General features: G+C 36.2%; 2 protein-coding genes across 3 annotated transcripts; both read left to right on the top strand.

The window, feature by feature from the left end:
* Nucleotides 1–140: 140 nt before the first annotated feature.
* On the top strand, nucleotides 141–3,697 carry LOC107186469. The gene is made up of 7 exons (XM_015574331.1): nucleotides 141–149; nucleotides 212–353; nucleotides 686–817; nucleotides 1,308–1,434; nucleotides 1,496–1,712; nucleotides 3,213–3,333; nucleotides 3,420–3,697. The coding sequence occupies exons 1-7, from the start codon at nucleotides 141–143 to the stop codon at nucleotides 3,695–3,697; spliced, it is 1,026 nt and encodes a 341-aa protein (XP_015429817.1).
* A 1,972-nt stretch (nucleotides 3,698–5,669) lies between these two features.
* LOC107186530 (proton-coupled amino acid transporter 1) lies at nucleotides 5,670–18,763 on the top strand. Of its 2 annotated transcripts, none has more exons than XM_015574419.1 (10): nucleotides 5,670–5,890; nucleotides 15,291–15,333; nucleotides 15,420–15,496; nucleotides 15,728–15,826; nucleotides 16,294–16,444; nucleotides 16,535–16,656; nucleotides 16,759–17,123; nucleotides 17,193–17,376; nucleotides 17,540–17,706; nucleotides 17,861–18,763. In XM_015574419.1, exons 2-10 carry the CDS (start codon nucleotides 15,331–15,333, stop codon nucleotides 18,100–18,102), a joined length of 1,410 nt encoding a protein of 469 aa, XP_015429905.1. In that variant the 5' UTR covers nucleotides 5,670–5,890; nucleotides 15,291–15,330; the 3' UTR covers nucleotides 18,103–18,763. The 2 variants fall into 2 exon arrangements, with proteins under 2 accessions (XP_015429905.1, XP_015429906.1); XM_015574420.1 differs by lacking the exon at nucleotides 5,670–5,890 and adding an exon at nucleotides 11,073–11,334.
* Nucleotides 18,764–19,159: the final 396 nt, after the last annotated feature.

Raw genomic sequence — 19,159 nt, 5'->3', positions numbered from 1 at the left:
AACAGACGAGCCGCTGTTTCCATAGAATCCTGGCGAGTCATTCGATCTTGTTCGTATCGACGATTCTGATGCTTGTTTGGGAACAAAGGGAATATCTTCGTGTTATGAAATTTCTGTTTTGTACACTCTGATACGGAACCATGTTTATGGTAACGAATTCTATGATGTTCGAATTACTCAGATTTTACCACGTGATTTATCGATCATTCAGTTTCCAGAACCGCCACCGATCGACTATTACATAACCGATGTATCGGCAACGTACCTATCGGATGGGGTTTTTCATCATGGAAGACCAGCCCCCACGCATAAATATGTGGCTAAACAGCTCAAACCGATCAAAAGAACGCTGAGCAAGTTTATTATATTTCAATCAAATATAAACAGTTTTTCTTAGATTTCTAGATACAGTCAATTTACAATTCATATTCTGACACAATTGGCCATCCTTGTCGCGGTATTAATTTCGTTACGATTACATCAACCATCGTTTCAAAGTGTTACCGTCGAATGGGATTCAAGTACTATTGCAGTTCACTCGATAACGCTGCAAACGTGACGCTCAAGGACGCGACGATAAACTTTTGCCCGTATCATCCAATTAATTCAACTGGGGCCATTTAACGCGACGTCGCAATTGAATTGAGACGATTGAATTGGGTGAAAGTTTATGTACTTGTTACAGGCGATCCGATAGCGCCTGTTGAAGAGCTCGACCCGCGTGTTTTAAACCAGTGTATTAAAAAGGAGAAGGAAGGGTTCGTGGATCCTCCTGGTCGAGGTGATCGAACGGTCTTCGAAATGCTGAGCTTGATGGGTAAACGGCAACCAATCCAACGACCGTCACACAACAGTTTGTATTGCACTACAATTATAACAGTTTAATTGAACGATTATCAACATAGAATTGTTTGCATTAAAATGCTAAAAAGTCATAATTTCGATATCTGCTCGGACGTACCAAGAACATTCCACTAGTGCTCAAAGACTCGTCTGGAATATTAATTGTTCCCCATTTAAACTAATTAAGGGACACATACCGTTCCGGCAATTTCGACCAATCGAATGCAGGCCGCACGAATAATAAGACGTCCGAGAATTAATCTACGACGAAATGAATCGCGGACGACACTAATTTCCTAATGAGTCACGAGTGATTTTTAACCTAATTTCAGCGAGACGTTTGGAAACATTAGCTCGATTGCTAATCCTCGATTAATAGACTCGTTCGGATGAACATTGTTTTGATCGTAAAAAGAATTCGTTGGGGCACGTTAATGATTAAATTCGTATTTTCGAATTCGTAGCTTTCTTTTCGGTTTTCCCGCGTTCACCGCAATACGAATTACATGGAATTCGCGGCAGGCGATTGAAGAATGTTGAAAAACTCAATACGACCATGGTGGAGTGCCCGGAAAAAGAAGAAATATCTAAGTAAATGTTTCATTTAGTTGTATCAAGCACGGTGACCGAAATGAAGCATTATTTTCAACAGGACTTCGACATATGATCATCCATGTCATTTTTTGAGGCAACCATTTTGGTGGGGCGGTGAAGCCGAAAGATGTAGGAAACTTTCGACAGGAACCATAAACGAACCCGCGCATGAAAAATTGAACGAATCGGAACAAAAAAGTAGAAAAAATATCGAGAAACTTCAGATGGAACATCCGAGAAAATACATACCGGGTGTAAGTTATGGAATGATGAAAGTATGAAAGTATTTGTAGGAAAGCATGTTTTTTGAAAGTTTTTGAAGTTTATTATTAATATCAATAATTTTACTGTCATGAGAAAGTCATAATATGATTCCAAAAAAAAATTACTAGAGTACTACTGGTTACGGTCATACAGAGTGTCACACGATAACCTAACAATACCAACCTATGCAACTTCTAATACTTGGAACTTTTCTAGCTCCGCTATTGTTAGGTGAAACGGTTTAAGCGATACGTCCGTCACACCGTTAGCGTGAGAACTCCGCATCTGTGAAATTAAATATCCGGAATATTACATGAACGGGGGCCTTTGATGCCGCGCCATAAAGTTTCTGTCGTAACGCGCGGAAACTTTATCCGCGTGCACTCGGTTCCACGTCGCAAAAATCACTTCTTATCGTTCGATCTACCAAGTTACATAAAATAGATCAAGGTTGACGCTCTTACTACCGCGAAAAGTGAACGTTCGTTACGTTTTACAATTATGAAATTAACATTCCGTAGTAAACAATCGAACGATTTCGTTCCACGCCACTGGCCGAAACTATGGCGCACTAGTATCATTGTCCCTTATCGTTAATGTCCCGCTAAAGATCAAGTCTTGCAGTTAATGTCCTTCTAAAGATCAAGTCTTGCAGTTAATGTCCTTCTAAAGATCAAGTCGTACAGTTAAATGTTCTTCTAAAGATCAAATCATTCGCAGTGTGTCCTTGACTATTTTCAATGCACGGTTATTGTTACTTTTTTAATGATCGTTGTGTAATATACGGTCTTATCTCCTTGCCAGATGTACCATTTGCATGTGGCTACGTGACCATTAGCGTATTGTTAATGGTCCCGACTGCGAGCCTCAAGTTATTGGTCGTAATTCGTGAAATGTGCGTTCGCAGGGAATTGTATTTTCCGTGTATTACTATCTAAAATTAATCAAGGAAAGAGTAGCTATTAGTAGTAAATTGTTTCTCGTGCGGTTCGAGAAGCAAATCTCCCGGGTCGGTTAAAATTAAAAAAATGGCGGCCACAGGTATTATGTATTTGTCTTCCTCATTGATGCCAGCATGTCACTATGTGCTCAACGAGTCGTGTGTGTTTTGCATCGAATACATATCAAGGCTATGTGATTACAGCCTGGAAAATGTGCGTAACAGACATGCAAATATCGCGTATAGTGGGATACGTAAGATACGCTTCATACGTTCTCACCTGTTCTGATTACGTCTGTGTATAAATAGACCGCGGATCTTCATGCGAATTCACGTTCTATTCACCGATTTATGAAAAATGAAAGGAAATGTAGATACTTATTACCTAAGTGAATAACATTACTAGATAAACAAGAAAATGGAGTCAGTGCCTGTATTTTATTCGAATTTTTAGTTTATAATATATTTTACTCGGTTGCATCTACAACGGATAAACGAAATCCACGGTCTGTTTATAACATGATGGATATCTTCTAAGACGAAACTAACAGTGTCGATTAAATTTGAATAGGACCCGGAAGATGAAAGCGTCAATGAAGTTCTGAATAAAGCGGATTCCTCAAAGGGCGATGAAAAGGTGCCAAAAAACGGTCCATCTATCGATGAATGCATCTGTCCCATAAACAAGCATCGTACGAATATAAATCTGGCTTCTACTATTCGTTCGACTGTTTGATTTTTTAACTCTAATTCTCGTGAAATATGATGTATTGCGCAGCAGTTGTGTCGGTTTCTCGCGATGCGAAACGGAAGGAGGATGCACAGCGGACAGATAGCAGGCCATCTGATACCGATACGCGATGGCAGTCAATCTACGATAAAATAGGGTTTCCAGGGACTGACGTAGAACGGGAAAAAGAACTACGAGAATTAACCAAGCCATTCTTGCACGACCTGCATGCGTGGTACTCGGGAAACAAACCAACGAAGTTCAGAGAGCCCGTGAAGCACAAGGGGAAGAGGCCAATACTTGAAAGACGTTTCTCTCATTTGTAATGTTTGTCAAAAGCAAAGAAAAATTTACTTAAAATCCGTATTCTAGCGAAAAAATTCTATAAAAACGAAGAATTGTGGAATAAAAATTATGCTAGATACACAAAGAATTATTTAAGCTAACTTTGGTTTCGTTTAAACGGAAATAGGTTAAAATCACACATGCGTTTGACCAAGGTGCCTGCGTTATCATGGTCGATAGTAAATCAATGACAAGATAGTTCTGAAACCTGTTGCACAAATGTGTCACAATTTTCAGTCGATAAGGTTAGACACGCGACACCGTTAGTCCAATGAGATTGTTACGCTGCGGATAGATCGTTTGATTAATATCGATTTTGTTTATTCGGCTAATAGTTTTGTAGACCGCGAGATTAACATCGAATATGTACATTCCACAGATGTGTTTTTCTTCGTAGAATTGATTTGTCACACGGTGTTACTATTGAATTACGCCTCCTATATGATTACATTTCCTTTTTTGCATAGAGCTTGCGGATTCCGGGACAACCACGCGGACAACTTGTCAGCGAATAGATACTGCGTTGTTACGTCTGTCCCGGGACTCTACTCGTAATTTGCAACTCATTCTTATTCTTCTCTTAGCTGGCACTAAAAAAAGAACCAGTTAATGAGACGTGCAACAAATATAATGTTTCTTCCAAATTCAATTAACAATCGGAGATCGAAGATCTGGTCGATAAATATTTATTTCACTTTCTTACTTGTGTATTATATTTTGTTGTCTTTCTGCATAATGTTTTTGCTTTTTCGATCACTCGTATATTAAGCATTGGTTATCAGAATTTTAAAAAGTTACGGTTATCTCACATAAAAGAAACTGTCTTCGCTGTGCAAGTATTAAATATCGTAAAGGGGTTTGATTTCCATGGTATCGAATTACGTTTCGTTGATTACTCGCTCGGTTAAAAATGAATCTGTGCTATGCTCGAACGCATACGTTAGTGTACATATAGCAAATTCAGATTAGAATTAAAATTTCAATGAGCTTTGAGTAAAGCCATTAAAAATCTGAATAAAAGCGTTACACGTACATCTACAGTGTCATAATCTTGAAACTTAAAAGCATTAAACGTGTGTTGTAACAGATGAATGACGTACAGTGAATAAAAAATGTTATACCGTTTTCTTACGCCACCGATAGTGACGAGAAATGCTTATAATTACGCGTTCAACAAGTTCAGGGAGAATTAAAGTCCGATGACGTACACTATGATTACATATCATTGAAAGTGATGTAAAATTCTCCATTGATCGTTCATTCAATTGGTTAAAATTTCAAGCCCGCGAATCGTATCGTCATGTGGTAGGTAAGTAGTTGCAATGTCCCCAGAATTTCGTCATGCGGTCCTGCCCACGTGCTCGCCGAGCCTGCGCATGAGGTTGCACGAAAACCGCGCCTACGCATTACTATTGATTCAGATAATTCACCAGATACGCGGATAAAGTTCCGCGAAGTCAATGTACTTCTGTTGGGAAAGTAAACCAATTTAAAAAAAAACAGGAAATGAACGTGAATGTTCAAATCCGATCAAGTTACTTTTTGATTAAACTGACATATATCATCTTACTTTTACGGATCATTCAACAGAAATATCTCATAAAATGTAAAGAAAACGCGAAATCAATTTTTGAAATGTATACTTCATTCAGAAAATTGACTTAATCTTTTAAATTGGTCAATACTTTTTCTAAGAAACTTCATTTGTATCGCCCTTTCAAATACCGGAAGTGGTAAAGTCCGTTAAATTGACAAGATTCATGGAACGAAAACTTCGTAATTTAAAACTTTGCAATATAATAATATGCAACAAAGTAAGTGTAACATTTGGTAGTAAAAATATCGAAATTATTTTTCGTTTATTAATAGTTTATTCAATGAATTGTTTGTAGAAATTGATCGAAGGAAAATACAAAAACAGTTTATTCTTGCACGGCGTGGTTCCTTGCGGCAGTCTCGTTCGGTCCGTCGTCGTGGCATGGTGTGCCGGTACGTGCTAGCCATTTCGTACGGTGCCTTGTGAGACGGTGTCGTTCGACACGTTGCCATAAATTCGTCGAGCAATTGTGACATCGAGCGCACCGGTGTTTGCTAGAGATGAAATAACGGTAGACGACGCGAGCCATCATTTCACACCACGTTTTCGTTTTCACCCTGCACGAGTGCCGAGACAGGTATGTGCATTTCGAATTTACAAGTCGAAATCCATTATTAGACGTCCACCCCGTCTGGCACTATTTAAAGTCCTGCGTTCTCAATGTTAATTAGAAAATAGACGAGAAGCTGGTCTCGTTCGGTGTTTGACAGTTAATTTAATGTAAACGAGCGAAATGTATTTATTGCAAGTGTTCGAGGAATAGGATGCATAGAAAAATTATGTAAATTTTACGTTACAACAGAGGATTGTACATGCATATTAGTAGTGATGTGTTAAATACATGCAGATTTAGGGGAAAAATGACACAATATGTTATACGACTTGTACAAAATTTATCTAAACAATTTACATTTGAAAGCCTGCACAAATATTTTAGTTATTTATTATCTGGACGTTCAATATATGCGATAGCTCACTATTGGGACTTGTTGCTATATTGTTGTCATAAAGGAAAGGACAAAATGTATTTTCGAATACGAATCAGAACATTACTTGGTGGCCTCACTTTTATGCTAATTTACAATTCAATTTGTTCTTTGTGCGTTCCGTTGAATTTCAAGCATGGACAGAGTGTATTTTAAGAATCTGTTGAGCGCATGGTCAACCAGCTGTGTTCGAGCGGTATTCGCGGTAAATCCCACGTACACATGTACCGTTAACGGAAGAGGTAAACGTAAATTTCGGGGAAAGGAAAAGCATAGATAATTATGTGGGAATTCCATTTCGCAGCTGGTAGTTGTGAAAGTATTGTAACTGACTTGTATGGTTTACCATATTTTAAAAATGTTTCTAACCAAAAATCAATAACGAGAAACCGGATACAAAAATATATATTTCAGTGACTGTTGCTCAAAGTTTTTGTAATATGACGTCAATATAATGAGAGAGATGTGTGTATCTAGAAATTCCAATGAACCGCCTTTACGAGGGTCCGGAGTTGTGTGTTTCGTGGTCCGTTTCAGCAGTAGAATCACGCCGCGACGAGCACGTGTAGCTAAGTTTGAGTGGACGCGACTTGTATGGCTCGTGATGGCGGTTGCCTCGCGCGTAGGATCGCATGATGTAACTTTGCATCGATATTTCGAACCCGTGCAGTAGTCAAAATTTTACATATAAGCACTGTGCGTCCAAATAAAAAAAAGATCGCGTATCAACATATGAAAAAATGAATTTACCATAAGTCTGAATGTAGATACACTGCATACGTGCGTTGGGTTTTCATGAACAGTCGATTTCTTTTCAACAGTCCTAATATTGAGAGAAATATTGTCGCAGGGTTTCTTATGAGGATATTCGTTTTAGTGGAGTTCAAAATCAGGTGATATTAACATGCAATACGATAATGCATACATAAGATAAAAACTTTCAGACCGGTGTTAACACAATTTTCTTTTTAGCATATGGAACGCCTATACTTTTAACTAACCTCCTTGACAGACTTCGTACACGTGAATTCGTTCGTTGCACCACGCGACACAGAAATCGATTTCCATTATAATTAATTCAATCCGTCGTACGGTTCGCGTGGCACGTTTCTGTTACCGTACACTACGTGAAGTTTCCTGAGAACATAAAACTCAATAAATCCCAACAGGCAAATTAGCGAAGGGTGTGATATGTAGTATCGTAACGCTTTTGAAAGTCGTTTCTTTCCCCGCGTTATCGGTTGACCAATAGAGGAAGCTAGTGAGTGGAAGGATTGATGAAGGAAACTAACGCGATAAGTTGCATCATATTGACATAACGGTTGAACTGAATGTAACCGTTGATCTTGACATACCATTTTTCAAAAATTGTGATAACTACTTGAATGGAATATTTAATAAACGATTTCGAATGAAAAATAACAACGGGAATTTTAGTGATTTATCATTTACTACTGCCCGTAATTTTTCGTACCGTTTATAATTTATAAGTATAATGATCATTGCATTTTACATTCATTCTTTATGAATGATTAGATAATAAAAAAAAAGAATTAGAATTATTGAAGAGTGTACATTTACTTTTAAATTATCATAGTAGCATTGTCAAGTTAGTTAGTGACTGCATCCAAAGGGACTATTTCTTGGAATTCAAGGAACCTGCCTCAATCCAGTTTAGGCAGCGTAGAAGGGTTTGATCGAGATTGGATAGATCACGTGACCACCCGACTTGTGTGAACTAAAATGAATAACTGCTATTGTTGTCTAGACTACAATAAGTAAATCTGAAATACTTTAACGCGACGAGTCATAACTTTTTTTTCTGTGATAAGTATCCAAAAGTGATTATTCGAAATTACAAAGTAATCGTAAAGGGTGTATAAATAAATATTGTAACCGAACACCTTGAACTTGGAGCAAAACCGGTTGACACAAGGTGGTCGCTGGCGAAACTATCCAAGCATCTCCACACGGCATGAATAATTTCATTGACCTTGCACTCGCTGCAACGTTATCGCATATAACTGTAGGCAGATTGACTTTCCTTATTACGTATTCTCATAACGGAATAATGCGTATGGGTGAAATTATTTATGCGAATCGTATGTAATTAACATTTATAATAATTAAACACGACGTCATCACGTTGAAGTATATTTACAATTATCATTTGAATGTCATCGACTTAAAGTTTATAACGTACAAAATTTCTACTATCTTTATTATACACATTGAGTGTATATAGAGTCGACTGAACGTTATTCAAATCTAACCTACCATAATTTAAACAATTTTCGTACGAATTATCAAGTAGATAGCGAAAGTCCTCAATAAGATAAAGCTAATCTGAGATATGAATATCATTAATTTCATTCACTTGGACTTTTCAATTTTTTTTTTCTTTTTCTTCGAAAACAGTTACTCCGGAATCGGTCGTACATATCACGAACCTTGACATCTACACGCGCGGCAACGAACTACAAAACTTATTTCTGAGGTGACCTACTTTTGAAACGTGTTTAACAACATTGATCAAACATCACGTGTATGTCTATTTGAAAAAATGTCGTTTGGAAAATCAACAATTACTCTAGTCTGCGTGTGTTATTAAGAATACGTCGATGGAAGGTTGGGCAACCATAGACCATCTTCTTGCTTATCGATTCATGCATTAAACCGTGCAGCCATTAATAGAAAACAGTTTATTTGTACAGTGACTACACGAAACGAAAGATGCCAGTCATTCGGATTAGTCAGTTTGTTGTCGTCCAGGAATAGAGTTGCCAATTCAGCGTTTATCAACATCCTACAGGTTGTACATTGTACGTGCATACAATTTCTAGGAAATTGAATAGTGTTATCAAACGACAATGATACAGAACGATCGCGGGAAAAATGATTTAAGAAAATAGAAGCAGTCAATGCCGTTGCGTGACTTTTGGTAAATTAAAAAGACTTTCTTGTACTTTACGATAAAATCATAAAACACAAAATCAACTGATTGTTACAAAATTTCATCTTTTCCGTCACGATTACGAGTGTGATAAATGTTCGCTTATCAGCACTTATGTATATACTAGTATATAATACTACTTATATAGTACTTATATACAGCAATGGCAGAAAGAAGATACGAAAGGTAGCAAAATCTACTGACTTTATTTCTACTGTATCCAATGTACACGCTATAAAGATAAAAGGTTACAGTTTCACTTATAACGTGGAGTAATCGGCATGACTTCGCAGCAACTTGGACTACGCGTTATTTCCGATAATTGTTGGAACACGATCGAGACGTCGTTTGAAAATGTCTGGAGAGGCGCCATTATCGAATAATACGGTGTCATTATCATACTCGACGCACGGTAACTAAATTCAAAACAAATTATTATTCCTTGCAGTTACGGTGCAATACACTGTTGGAATTCCCAACAGAGAGCAGTTCTTTGAAATTATAAACTTGCAAGAGATTGTAAGATTGTATTAATGAATATTATGAAACACGACATGTACTGGGTGTTTGGAAAATCGTGAAATAAACTAAATAGTATAAAGAAACGAAACATTCTATTAACCTACTAAATAAAAAGGATAATTCCATACTGGAAATATAAAAGAAAATAGTTAACCAAAGTGATTGAAAAGGTTAAAATCACAGAAGTTCATTCCGATGTATAATGAAACGTTTCGCGCGGTTGGATTCGAATCTGGTGTAATTGGACTTTAACGATATTATTTCATTTGAGCGACACTTAAGAGGCGGGATTGTATTGCAAACGCGCGAAACGTGGAACGTATCATTAAAGTCGCTGTGCTTGATTACCATTTAGGCCGACACGATACAACGGTCGAGGAAATATTTAAAATAAAATCAAAGGCGGTAATTTGTTGCCATCCGTGCGTGGTAGAAAACCCGTCATTATGATGTGATCGGCGTGCCAGAGCAGTTTTCAAATGGAAATTACACACCTGTTTCACATATATATAAAAGACAATAAACACGAACATTGCGTAATTACGGCTGGTTCGTTCTTTGTTAGATCAGACGACACGAGCGATCTAAGAATGCGAGAGAGCTGCTGTTCCTAAATTTTTCCTTTCAGAGGCGATACGTGCGCCGCCATTGCCGTAAATTAGATAAAACGAACTATATCATATAATGACCGTGCCGACGATTCTTCGTAATTCACATTGAAATTAATTAATCTTTAATCTATCCTAGTTACGGCGACAATTAGCGGGATCGTTGAAAATTAGGTCGTTCAACTTTTAGAATTAACCTTTCCTTAACTGCGGTCAACCTTGGCAGTTAATAGCGTTAACGTATTACCATCTAACGTCGAAGAGAAAAAAAAAAACATAATGTTCGATGGTTGGTTGCTGCGCATTGTATCGAGAAACACGAAAGAGTGGAAAGTAACGTAAATCTTTGTTTGATTCGATTAGTCGGGAGGGATACGTTTGGGCGTGTTTCCAACGAAGATAAAGTTGGCCTCCGCCGCACTACTTCACTCACGGGGCAACCTAATCGCACGTGATAATTAATACAGGAATTTCAAACGGTTACACATTTCCATTTGATATGAGCTGTTTGTTTCGATACAATTGTTACCTTGACCCTGGGCAACGTGTATCGACGATGCATCGGGCGAGACATCACTACGGTTTGCCCGTTGCCGGCAAAACAAATCAACGTCTCGGGTGTCGGATTACGCGCTGTGTACAAACGATTTCAGTCACTCCGAATCTCATCACTCGCGAGTATATAACCGACGAAATCAGGTCGAAATTAGCAAGTAGCATAGAATTATCTTAACTGTTTGCACGGGATAAATATTCGAAATTATTGTTATTACACTGTTCCTACGAAACACTGATCTTTCGATATGATGTAATATTACAAAATATAACACGAAGTGAAAGTTAAGAAGCAGTTAACGCGAAGCTTTTATCGGTCGAAGCCAACGTGATTTTTTACTCGCGTCAGTTACACGTGCGCACGGAATTTCGGAGACGGTGATTCGTAAGAATTTCGGTGATATTTACTTTCAGTATTTATATTTGCAGTCTAATGAGCAGAAATGTTATATAAAGCACATATTCCTAACATACTAAATAAGTTGTCTTGGCCTCCAATGTCTCAGGGTTAACACTGTGTGCTGCAAATTGTGTATTCCTTGCGGTGTACAAGTGTTTCGACGAAATACGCCGGTAACGAGCAATTTCGAAACATAAATGTAAATATGACTGCGGGCCCGTAGCTCATACAGTAAAACGCTACTGACGCATGAACCGTTTTGCAAGATGAATGCATGTAATTCGCGTTATATACTTACAATTTAACTAGACACGCCGCGTGACTCAAAGTAGTTTTACTGGTTTCGTATATCTCCACCTTAACCATGAAAGATCGACTATTACACGAGATTTCAATTTACCATTATGACAGGCAATGACATGTAAATCACTCGTTACGATTTATTGAATTCACACGCGATCGCTAATCGACATCAGAGACCAATTACTTACAAACGTGATCCACAAATCAATCGTTGTGACGGCTACGAAATAGGTGTATGAAATTTTATTGTTTTCGTTAATTAATCATTCTAATACTATATTGGAAATACTGTATAATTTATAGATTGAAGTTAAACCGTCGTCTATTACACGTGAAACACCAAAGTTAATCAATATTTTCCATAATCGTGGAAAACTATTGGGCCAAGATAACGTGAAGAGTCACACGGTCGTTTATTTTTAGACTCGGCAACGCGTGTCCATTAGGCCATCCCGTATGTGATTGCCAACCGTTCTATATTTTTGAGGACAATGTCCGGAGTTACGACCAACACCGATAGATGCACGTCAAACTAACCAATACCCCTTTTTTGCTTTGAATTTCTTTTCTGTTTTCCTTCACTTTGATTGCGAGAAATACTATAACAATGACGAATACTCCCAAGGTTAGTCTATCACGTTTTGAACATTGAATTTTTGACTCTACGTGGGCAATGTGGGTCGTCGACGACCCAAGCGAAATTTTACTTTTCCTGGAATTACAAATTTTGATTTTTATAGACAAAATGTTTTTAATATTTAACTTAACGAACGATTTTACAATGTGGTCGAGATTTCGATAAGTATGCTATAATTCTTTTAGATTTTTTAAAAGCCTGAAACAGTGAAAAAAAGTCGGCTTGGACACAAACAACTCAGTTTACTTATGGAGCGTAAAAAAGTAATTACACGCGATTAAAATATGTTCCTAAATTTAACCAAACTGCCGTTCGATATTTCAGAATTTTCCGTAATCCTACGATGAGTCATCAGAATCCAGAGGCCACCTAATTATAACTATAGAAAGTCGGTAAATAGAATAGATGGATTTAAACGCCGTGGTTTGAACATGATAAATTAATTTTAATTTTAAGGTCGTTGATTTTAAAGATTGTAAGGCTTAGATTCGAATGTACACATATTGAGGGGAGAGTGAGTGTTATTAAGAAAGATAAGAAAGCAGGCATATTCGAATATCATGATTTCCTGTATGTTCATGAAAGATGCGTTCAAACAATAACTTTTTGTCTGATGAGAACAAGGGGATTGCGTATAAGAATAGTAATAAGGAACAAAGACTCTTTCATCATGCATATTGGTAATAAACGAACGACGATTTATCAGAGGGATTTTTTTTTTAAAAAGACTTAAAACATTTATTTCTCATTTTTTTTTAGTCTGCTGTTATTTACTCTGTCACGGTGACCTCCAATGGTATTTTTAAGAAACCATTTACGTCATTGATTACGTAGTTCGTGTATAGTTTGAACAAGTGCAGAGATCTAGATACGTTTGATGTATTTAGTCTGGTGACTTTTTCTTACAGTATAATGCGTAGCGGCTGCCTGTTCATGAGTCGCAAGTAAATGCGATCTCAGAGGTTGAGGTCGCGACTCATGAAAGACATCGGGAGCAGAGTGGATGAACTGCATGCAATAGAGTTAACACAGCCTATAGTAAACGTGATCTTATTCACATCTGTCAGGTCTTCGTAACCCTGCGATTCATTTTTTCTTTGGGCGTGATTTCAGAGATACATTTGGCATCACACTTTACCGACTGCTTATGATTATGCTTTTTAAATTCATTGTTTGGTAGTCTTTTTGATCCTTATAAAATATATCCAGGGTAAAAACTACTCAAAATGACCTTTCATTGCACACATTTCATTATAGGCGAACAGTTTTCCATATAATTTAAAATTGTTAAAAGTTACGTGAATCATCACGCTGCAGAATTCATTACTACTCTGTTGCACGTGTAACATCTTGTATTAAGGCATATTTACATTACACACGCGCTACTCCCACGGCAATAGTCTGTGGATTACATTAAGCGCCACCGATTAATCACACCCAACAAACGGTTTAGTGCTGCTGTTACGATATGTCTTTACTTATCACCGTAATCTGCGTTTTCATGAGGAACTGATATGAGATTTACCTGTATCTTTACAAACGTATTAAATCAAGCCGTATTACCGTTCGGAGCAGCACACACTTGTGCTGAAAATTGTTTGTTTTATAATCATATTTTATGTTTGCATATGTTCATGATATATAATAAAGATGTAATAATAATAATGTAATTAATGATTTGTTTTTTGATGAACAAAACCAAAAAAAATTACCGGGATAAAAAGTTTTTTTAAAAATTCAAGAATATAACTTGAACTCAACGTCGTTTAATTATTCTATTAATCCCATATAGGCGAGAGGTAGAAAGTTCAGTAAAATTTTTTATGTTGCATCTGCTAATCTTTAAGACATCAATTACAGTTAACTTAGTTGGTTCTCAAAGGCTATTAAACGATAATATTCAATCAAATTAACACTATCGGTAAGTGGCCCCTATAACCGCTACGGTGAAATACACATGCGTTAACTCTGGTGGGTTATCCGAAGTGTAATTGAGTGTAATTAGTCCAACACGTATACTGGACAAATTGTAAGGCTTTATCTAACGAAAGACTGCTGAGACATTTAGTGTCATCTGTGATTTGAGAGCAAAATTATGACAATTTTTATACTGTTGGGGGTACTCCAGGCACCCACCATATCAGTTAAGGGTTAAAAATAAATAATAAATTAACTGCCGGTATCGCTAGTTTACAACAATGAGTCTTTTAAATTTTAGTGTCCGTTGATATGCTTTCATGTTCATCTGTTTTACACTGCAGTGTGAACATTTATTAATAGAACAACCGTTTGTACAATTATGTTAATTTTTCTGTTTCTGTTTGTAGTCGTGTAGCATTTCCTGGTGTGTCATCAATGCGCCTCGAATCACAGTTTGCAAGGTCGACGGAATCTTGAAGTCAAAATTAGTATCATTTTTACATAACGAATGCGAAAGGGTTATCGCGACTGATGATAGATTATGCACAAATTATCGACTAATATCGTGGTTTGGTATTTTTTATCGTACACTGGTATTGTTCTTGTTATAATATGACGGTCTTGCCGTTGTCACCGTTTTTTTAAAACGTCAAAACCAGAAATGAAAAATATTAACCGCGTAGATTCAATATTTTTCAAGCAATGCCTTCGTCAAATTAAACGTGAATAATAACTTTACGTAATGATGCTGTAAACAATTTTTATATTTGTTTACGCGCATAATTTTCGTCAATCAATCGTACTACTATCGAGGGGAATCAATGATAACATAACTCGAATCAACGTATGAATGATAATTTCGTCGAACCAGTTGAAACTGAATTTTTTCGCATTTTATATAATGTCAATATTGGATTGATTTTTTTTTTTTACATCAGCATTCGTATACTACTTTTTCTAAATAAAAATACTGTTTAACGATTATTAGTATGATCAATTTTATCGTTCCTTAATGTGTTTATAATTTATTAACATTAATCCCTAGCCTTCTATTTTAGTGAAAATACATTAGTTTTAAATTTTCTCGTTGCAGATAACTTATTTTGGCCACGGAAGGATATACAAGCTTCAAAATGGTATGTTTCGATGGAAATTAATATAATTAGTTACAAACAATCTATTGTCAATAAGTACTTGGTGTAATGTTTGTTTTTTATTCTAGGATAACAAAGCACCAACAGAATTGGAAACTTTTCTGCCCCAAGATGGGTCCAACGTGAAAGACGGCGTGCTAACCAAGTGAGTCCTATCAATGTCGTCGTTGCAGGATAGTTTTGAAGAACAGTTGAATTTCAGTCCCAACATTTTGTTCATGTTTATCCTATTATCGTAAAAATTAACTTTGCCCAATAGCGATGAAACAAACATTGATTGTCTAACACTTCTTGAAACAGAACTATTACTTGGATAGTTGCATCAGCAACGCAGCACAACAAGTGTCGTTATGATAATGATTTTTGTTCTTTGTAGATACAAAGTACAAGTAGCTCCGCGAGATGCGGAGGCTGGACAAGAGGACGGAAAAACGTTCGATCCTTTCAGTGAACGAATAGTCGATAATCCAACAACGTAAGTAATAATTAATAAAGATATTCAACAAATGGATCCGCAAAGCGTAGTCGATGAACACACATATTTTACAGATTCTACGTTTTTCAATATCAAATATGTACAATATATATAAGTACATTTATATTATACACTTATTTGTCTTACGGGCAACATATTTAAAGTCTTGTTACATGTACTGTGTGCATTATACATTCATTTATATTATAGACATCACATACACTGTATACTGAAAAACAATGGTTGAAACAATATTCTTATGGAACACGTAAAGACCTTGCAGTGTAGCATTCACAATGATTGCCTACTTAATTTGAGCGATGTTCACTGTCTTTATTCATGTTACCGTTACGATTTGGATTGAAATAAACTCTCGGTTTCATTCCTGACAAGTATAGATATTCATATCTACTCCTACATGTTAAGGGATAATTGTTAATTATAGCCTTATCTTGTTTTTTATCCAGGGACTGTGACACATTAACGCATTTACTAAAAGCGTCGCTCGGCACTGGTATTTTATCCATGCCGATTGCTTTCATGCATTCTGGTCTCCTTGTCGGTGTATTTGCAACGATTCTCGTGGCATTTGTTTGCACACATTGCGCGTATATTTTGGTAAATAAAAATTAGATCAACAATTACAACAAGTGAAATAACGAAACAATAAATGGTATTGTAAATTTAATTGGTTATTTTTGTTTTTAGGTAAAATGCGCGCACGTTCTTTATTATAAAACGCGGCGAACAGAGATGAGCTTCGCCGATGTAGCAGAAGTAGCATTTTCTACGGGCCCAGAATGGGGGAAAAAATTTTCTAAACCAATTAGGTAATGTGATAAGCATGCCTGCATGTGTACACGGTCATACATATCTAGAAGAGTCACATGCTATCTGTGGCAAAATAATATTATGTGATATATTGTCCACAGGTACCTAATTCAAATTAGTTTATTTGCAACGTACTTTGGTACCTGCAGTGTGTACACAGTCATAGTTGCAGCAAACTTCAACCAAATCATTGAGCATTACACAAATGTGGCAGAAGGCGAGTTTAGTATCAGACTGACAACAGCCTGTCTGCTCATCCCTATGATATTACTCAGTTGGATACCAAACTTGAAGTACCTCGCGCCTGTTTCTATGATAGCTAATATATTTATGGGAACAGGTTTAGGAATAACATTTTATTACTTAGTATGGGATCTCCCACCTATCACATCCGTGCCTTTATTTGCGTCTATCGAAGGTTTCCCGCAATTCTTCAGCATAACCATTTTTGCAATGGAAGCTATAGGTACTTAGTATTTGACATTGAATATTTAAGCATCAGTATAGGTACATTATTGAATGAATAATATTCCAGGTGTTGTAATGCCGTTGGAAAATAATATGAAAACACCACAGCACATAGTTGGTATCTGTGGTGTTCTCAACAAGGGAATGTCGGGAGTTACGCTTATATACATTTTACTTGGATTTTTGGGCTACGCGAAATATCAGGATGCCACTTTGGACAGCATCACATTGAATTTACCAACTGAAGAAATGTAAGTTGCAGTTCGTGAACAAAAAGGAATCGAAAATTAACACTAAACCACATTTAGTATTTTTTTTTATAAACAATTTGTTTATTACGAATAATTTATAGTCTATTTATTATTTGAATGTTTAAATAATGATAATCTCAAATTTTTAACTATGCCTTTCCAGACCAGCCCAGATTGTGAAGATTTTAATAGCCCTTGCTGTCTACTGCACGTTTGGTCTACAGTTTTATGTGTGCCTTGATATTGCGTGGAATGGTATAAAGGACAGGTTCCAAAAGAAGCCACTTCTGGCAAATTATGTTTTGAGGACAGTGATGGTTACAGGAGCAGGTACACTTTGAACTTTTTAATCATATTGATCAACTTCAGTAGCCCCACATTTTTCTGTTTAGTGTCCATTGGTTTTACTGTCTCACTCTGTCATTACCCCCAATAACACTTTCATTTGATAGTAGAAATTAACGAAATTATATTAATGTTACAGTTCTATTGGCTGTGGTCGTACCGACTATCGCACCCTTTATTGGGTTAATCGGTGCATTTTGCTTTTCCATATTGGGACTTTTGATTCCCGTCTTTATCGAAACTGTGACGTACTGGGATGTTGGTTTTGGCCCAGGCAATTGGGTGGCATGGAAGAACATCGTCATATGCATTATTGGTCTCATGGCTTTAGTGTTCGGATCTCGTAGCGCATTAATACAAATTGTGGCGTTATATAGTTAAAAGAAAGTGTTTTCATACATAGATTTGTACATATTCCATAATTCCAAACTAGAGATGTTTGGAAGACACACGATTTTTACGCAATGAATTTCTGATATTTTTAATATTTTAAAAAGACAATCATGAACAACATGTTGTTCCAAGCGCAATAATAAACGGAACCACGTAGGTAATATTAAATTCATATCAGAAATTTCATTGCTATTTATGTGCCTACAAAAAGTGCTCTAGTAAGATACAAAAAACTATTTGTTATAATAGCAAAGATTACTTTGGTTGCCATATAAAGAAGAGCTGGAGTGATGATATTCGGTAGATTATGATTCGAAACATACCGACGCACAAATGATTTCTAAAGTAGTGTCTGTGGAGGTTATATGAAAGGGTTTTTGTATTACGAATTATTATGAGTATATCAAGTAGGTAATAGATTTTTAAGTGTTAGTAACGTTTTATTATGTTCCTAAAAGTTGTGTGGTACTTTTTATTTAATGTGTGATAAATGCAGACTGAGAGCTATTGGCAGTATTGAAGTTACACAAAATATTTTACATCATAACAGTACATGATTAACATTCGAAAAAAGCATAAGAGGATAACAGGACTTCTCACCTTTTAAAATGGTTAATTTAACATTGAAAATTATTGCATGTAGGAAAAACACAAACTTATATTTTTCACTTTAATTTTTTCATTTAAAGCTGTTAGGAATATATACAAATATCTTGTATAAAAAGAATCGATTTTATCTTGAAGTATAACCTTCCACCGCCTCCTTTTTAATTTAACTAAATAAATTATTGGTTTGTATGAAAGTAATATTGTAATGTGTGAAACTTTTGTATGAAAAACCTATATGTACACAACTCTAAATGTACGTCTAGTACATGCAATAGACATGCACTGTACAAAATGTTTCACTCTTTTATGTTGCATTTACTATGAATAGATATTTTCAAATGAAAAACACAGAATGTTCTCTCAAAGCAATTTCTGTGTAGAAAGTTTTGTAAACTGATCAATTTTTTTTATACAACTGTTGAAAATTTTTACACAT

This window comes from Dufourea novaeangliae, unplaced genomic scaffold (genome assembly GCF_001272555.1).
Source record: "Dufourea novaeangliae isolate 0120121106 unplaced genomic scaffold, ASM127255v1 scaffold65, whole genome shotgun sequence".
Lineage (NCBI taxonomy): Eukaryota > Metazoa > Arthropoda > Insecta > Hymenoptera > Halictidae > Dufourea > Dufourea novaeangliae.
Note: the sequence above shows the minus strand (reverse complement) of the source record. Positions and strands in the feature narration are given on the sequence as shown.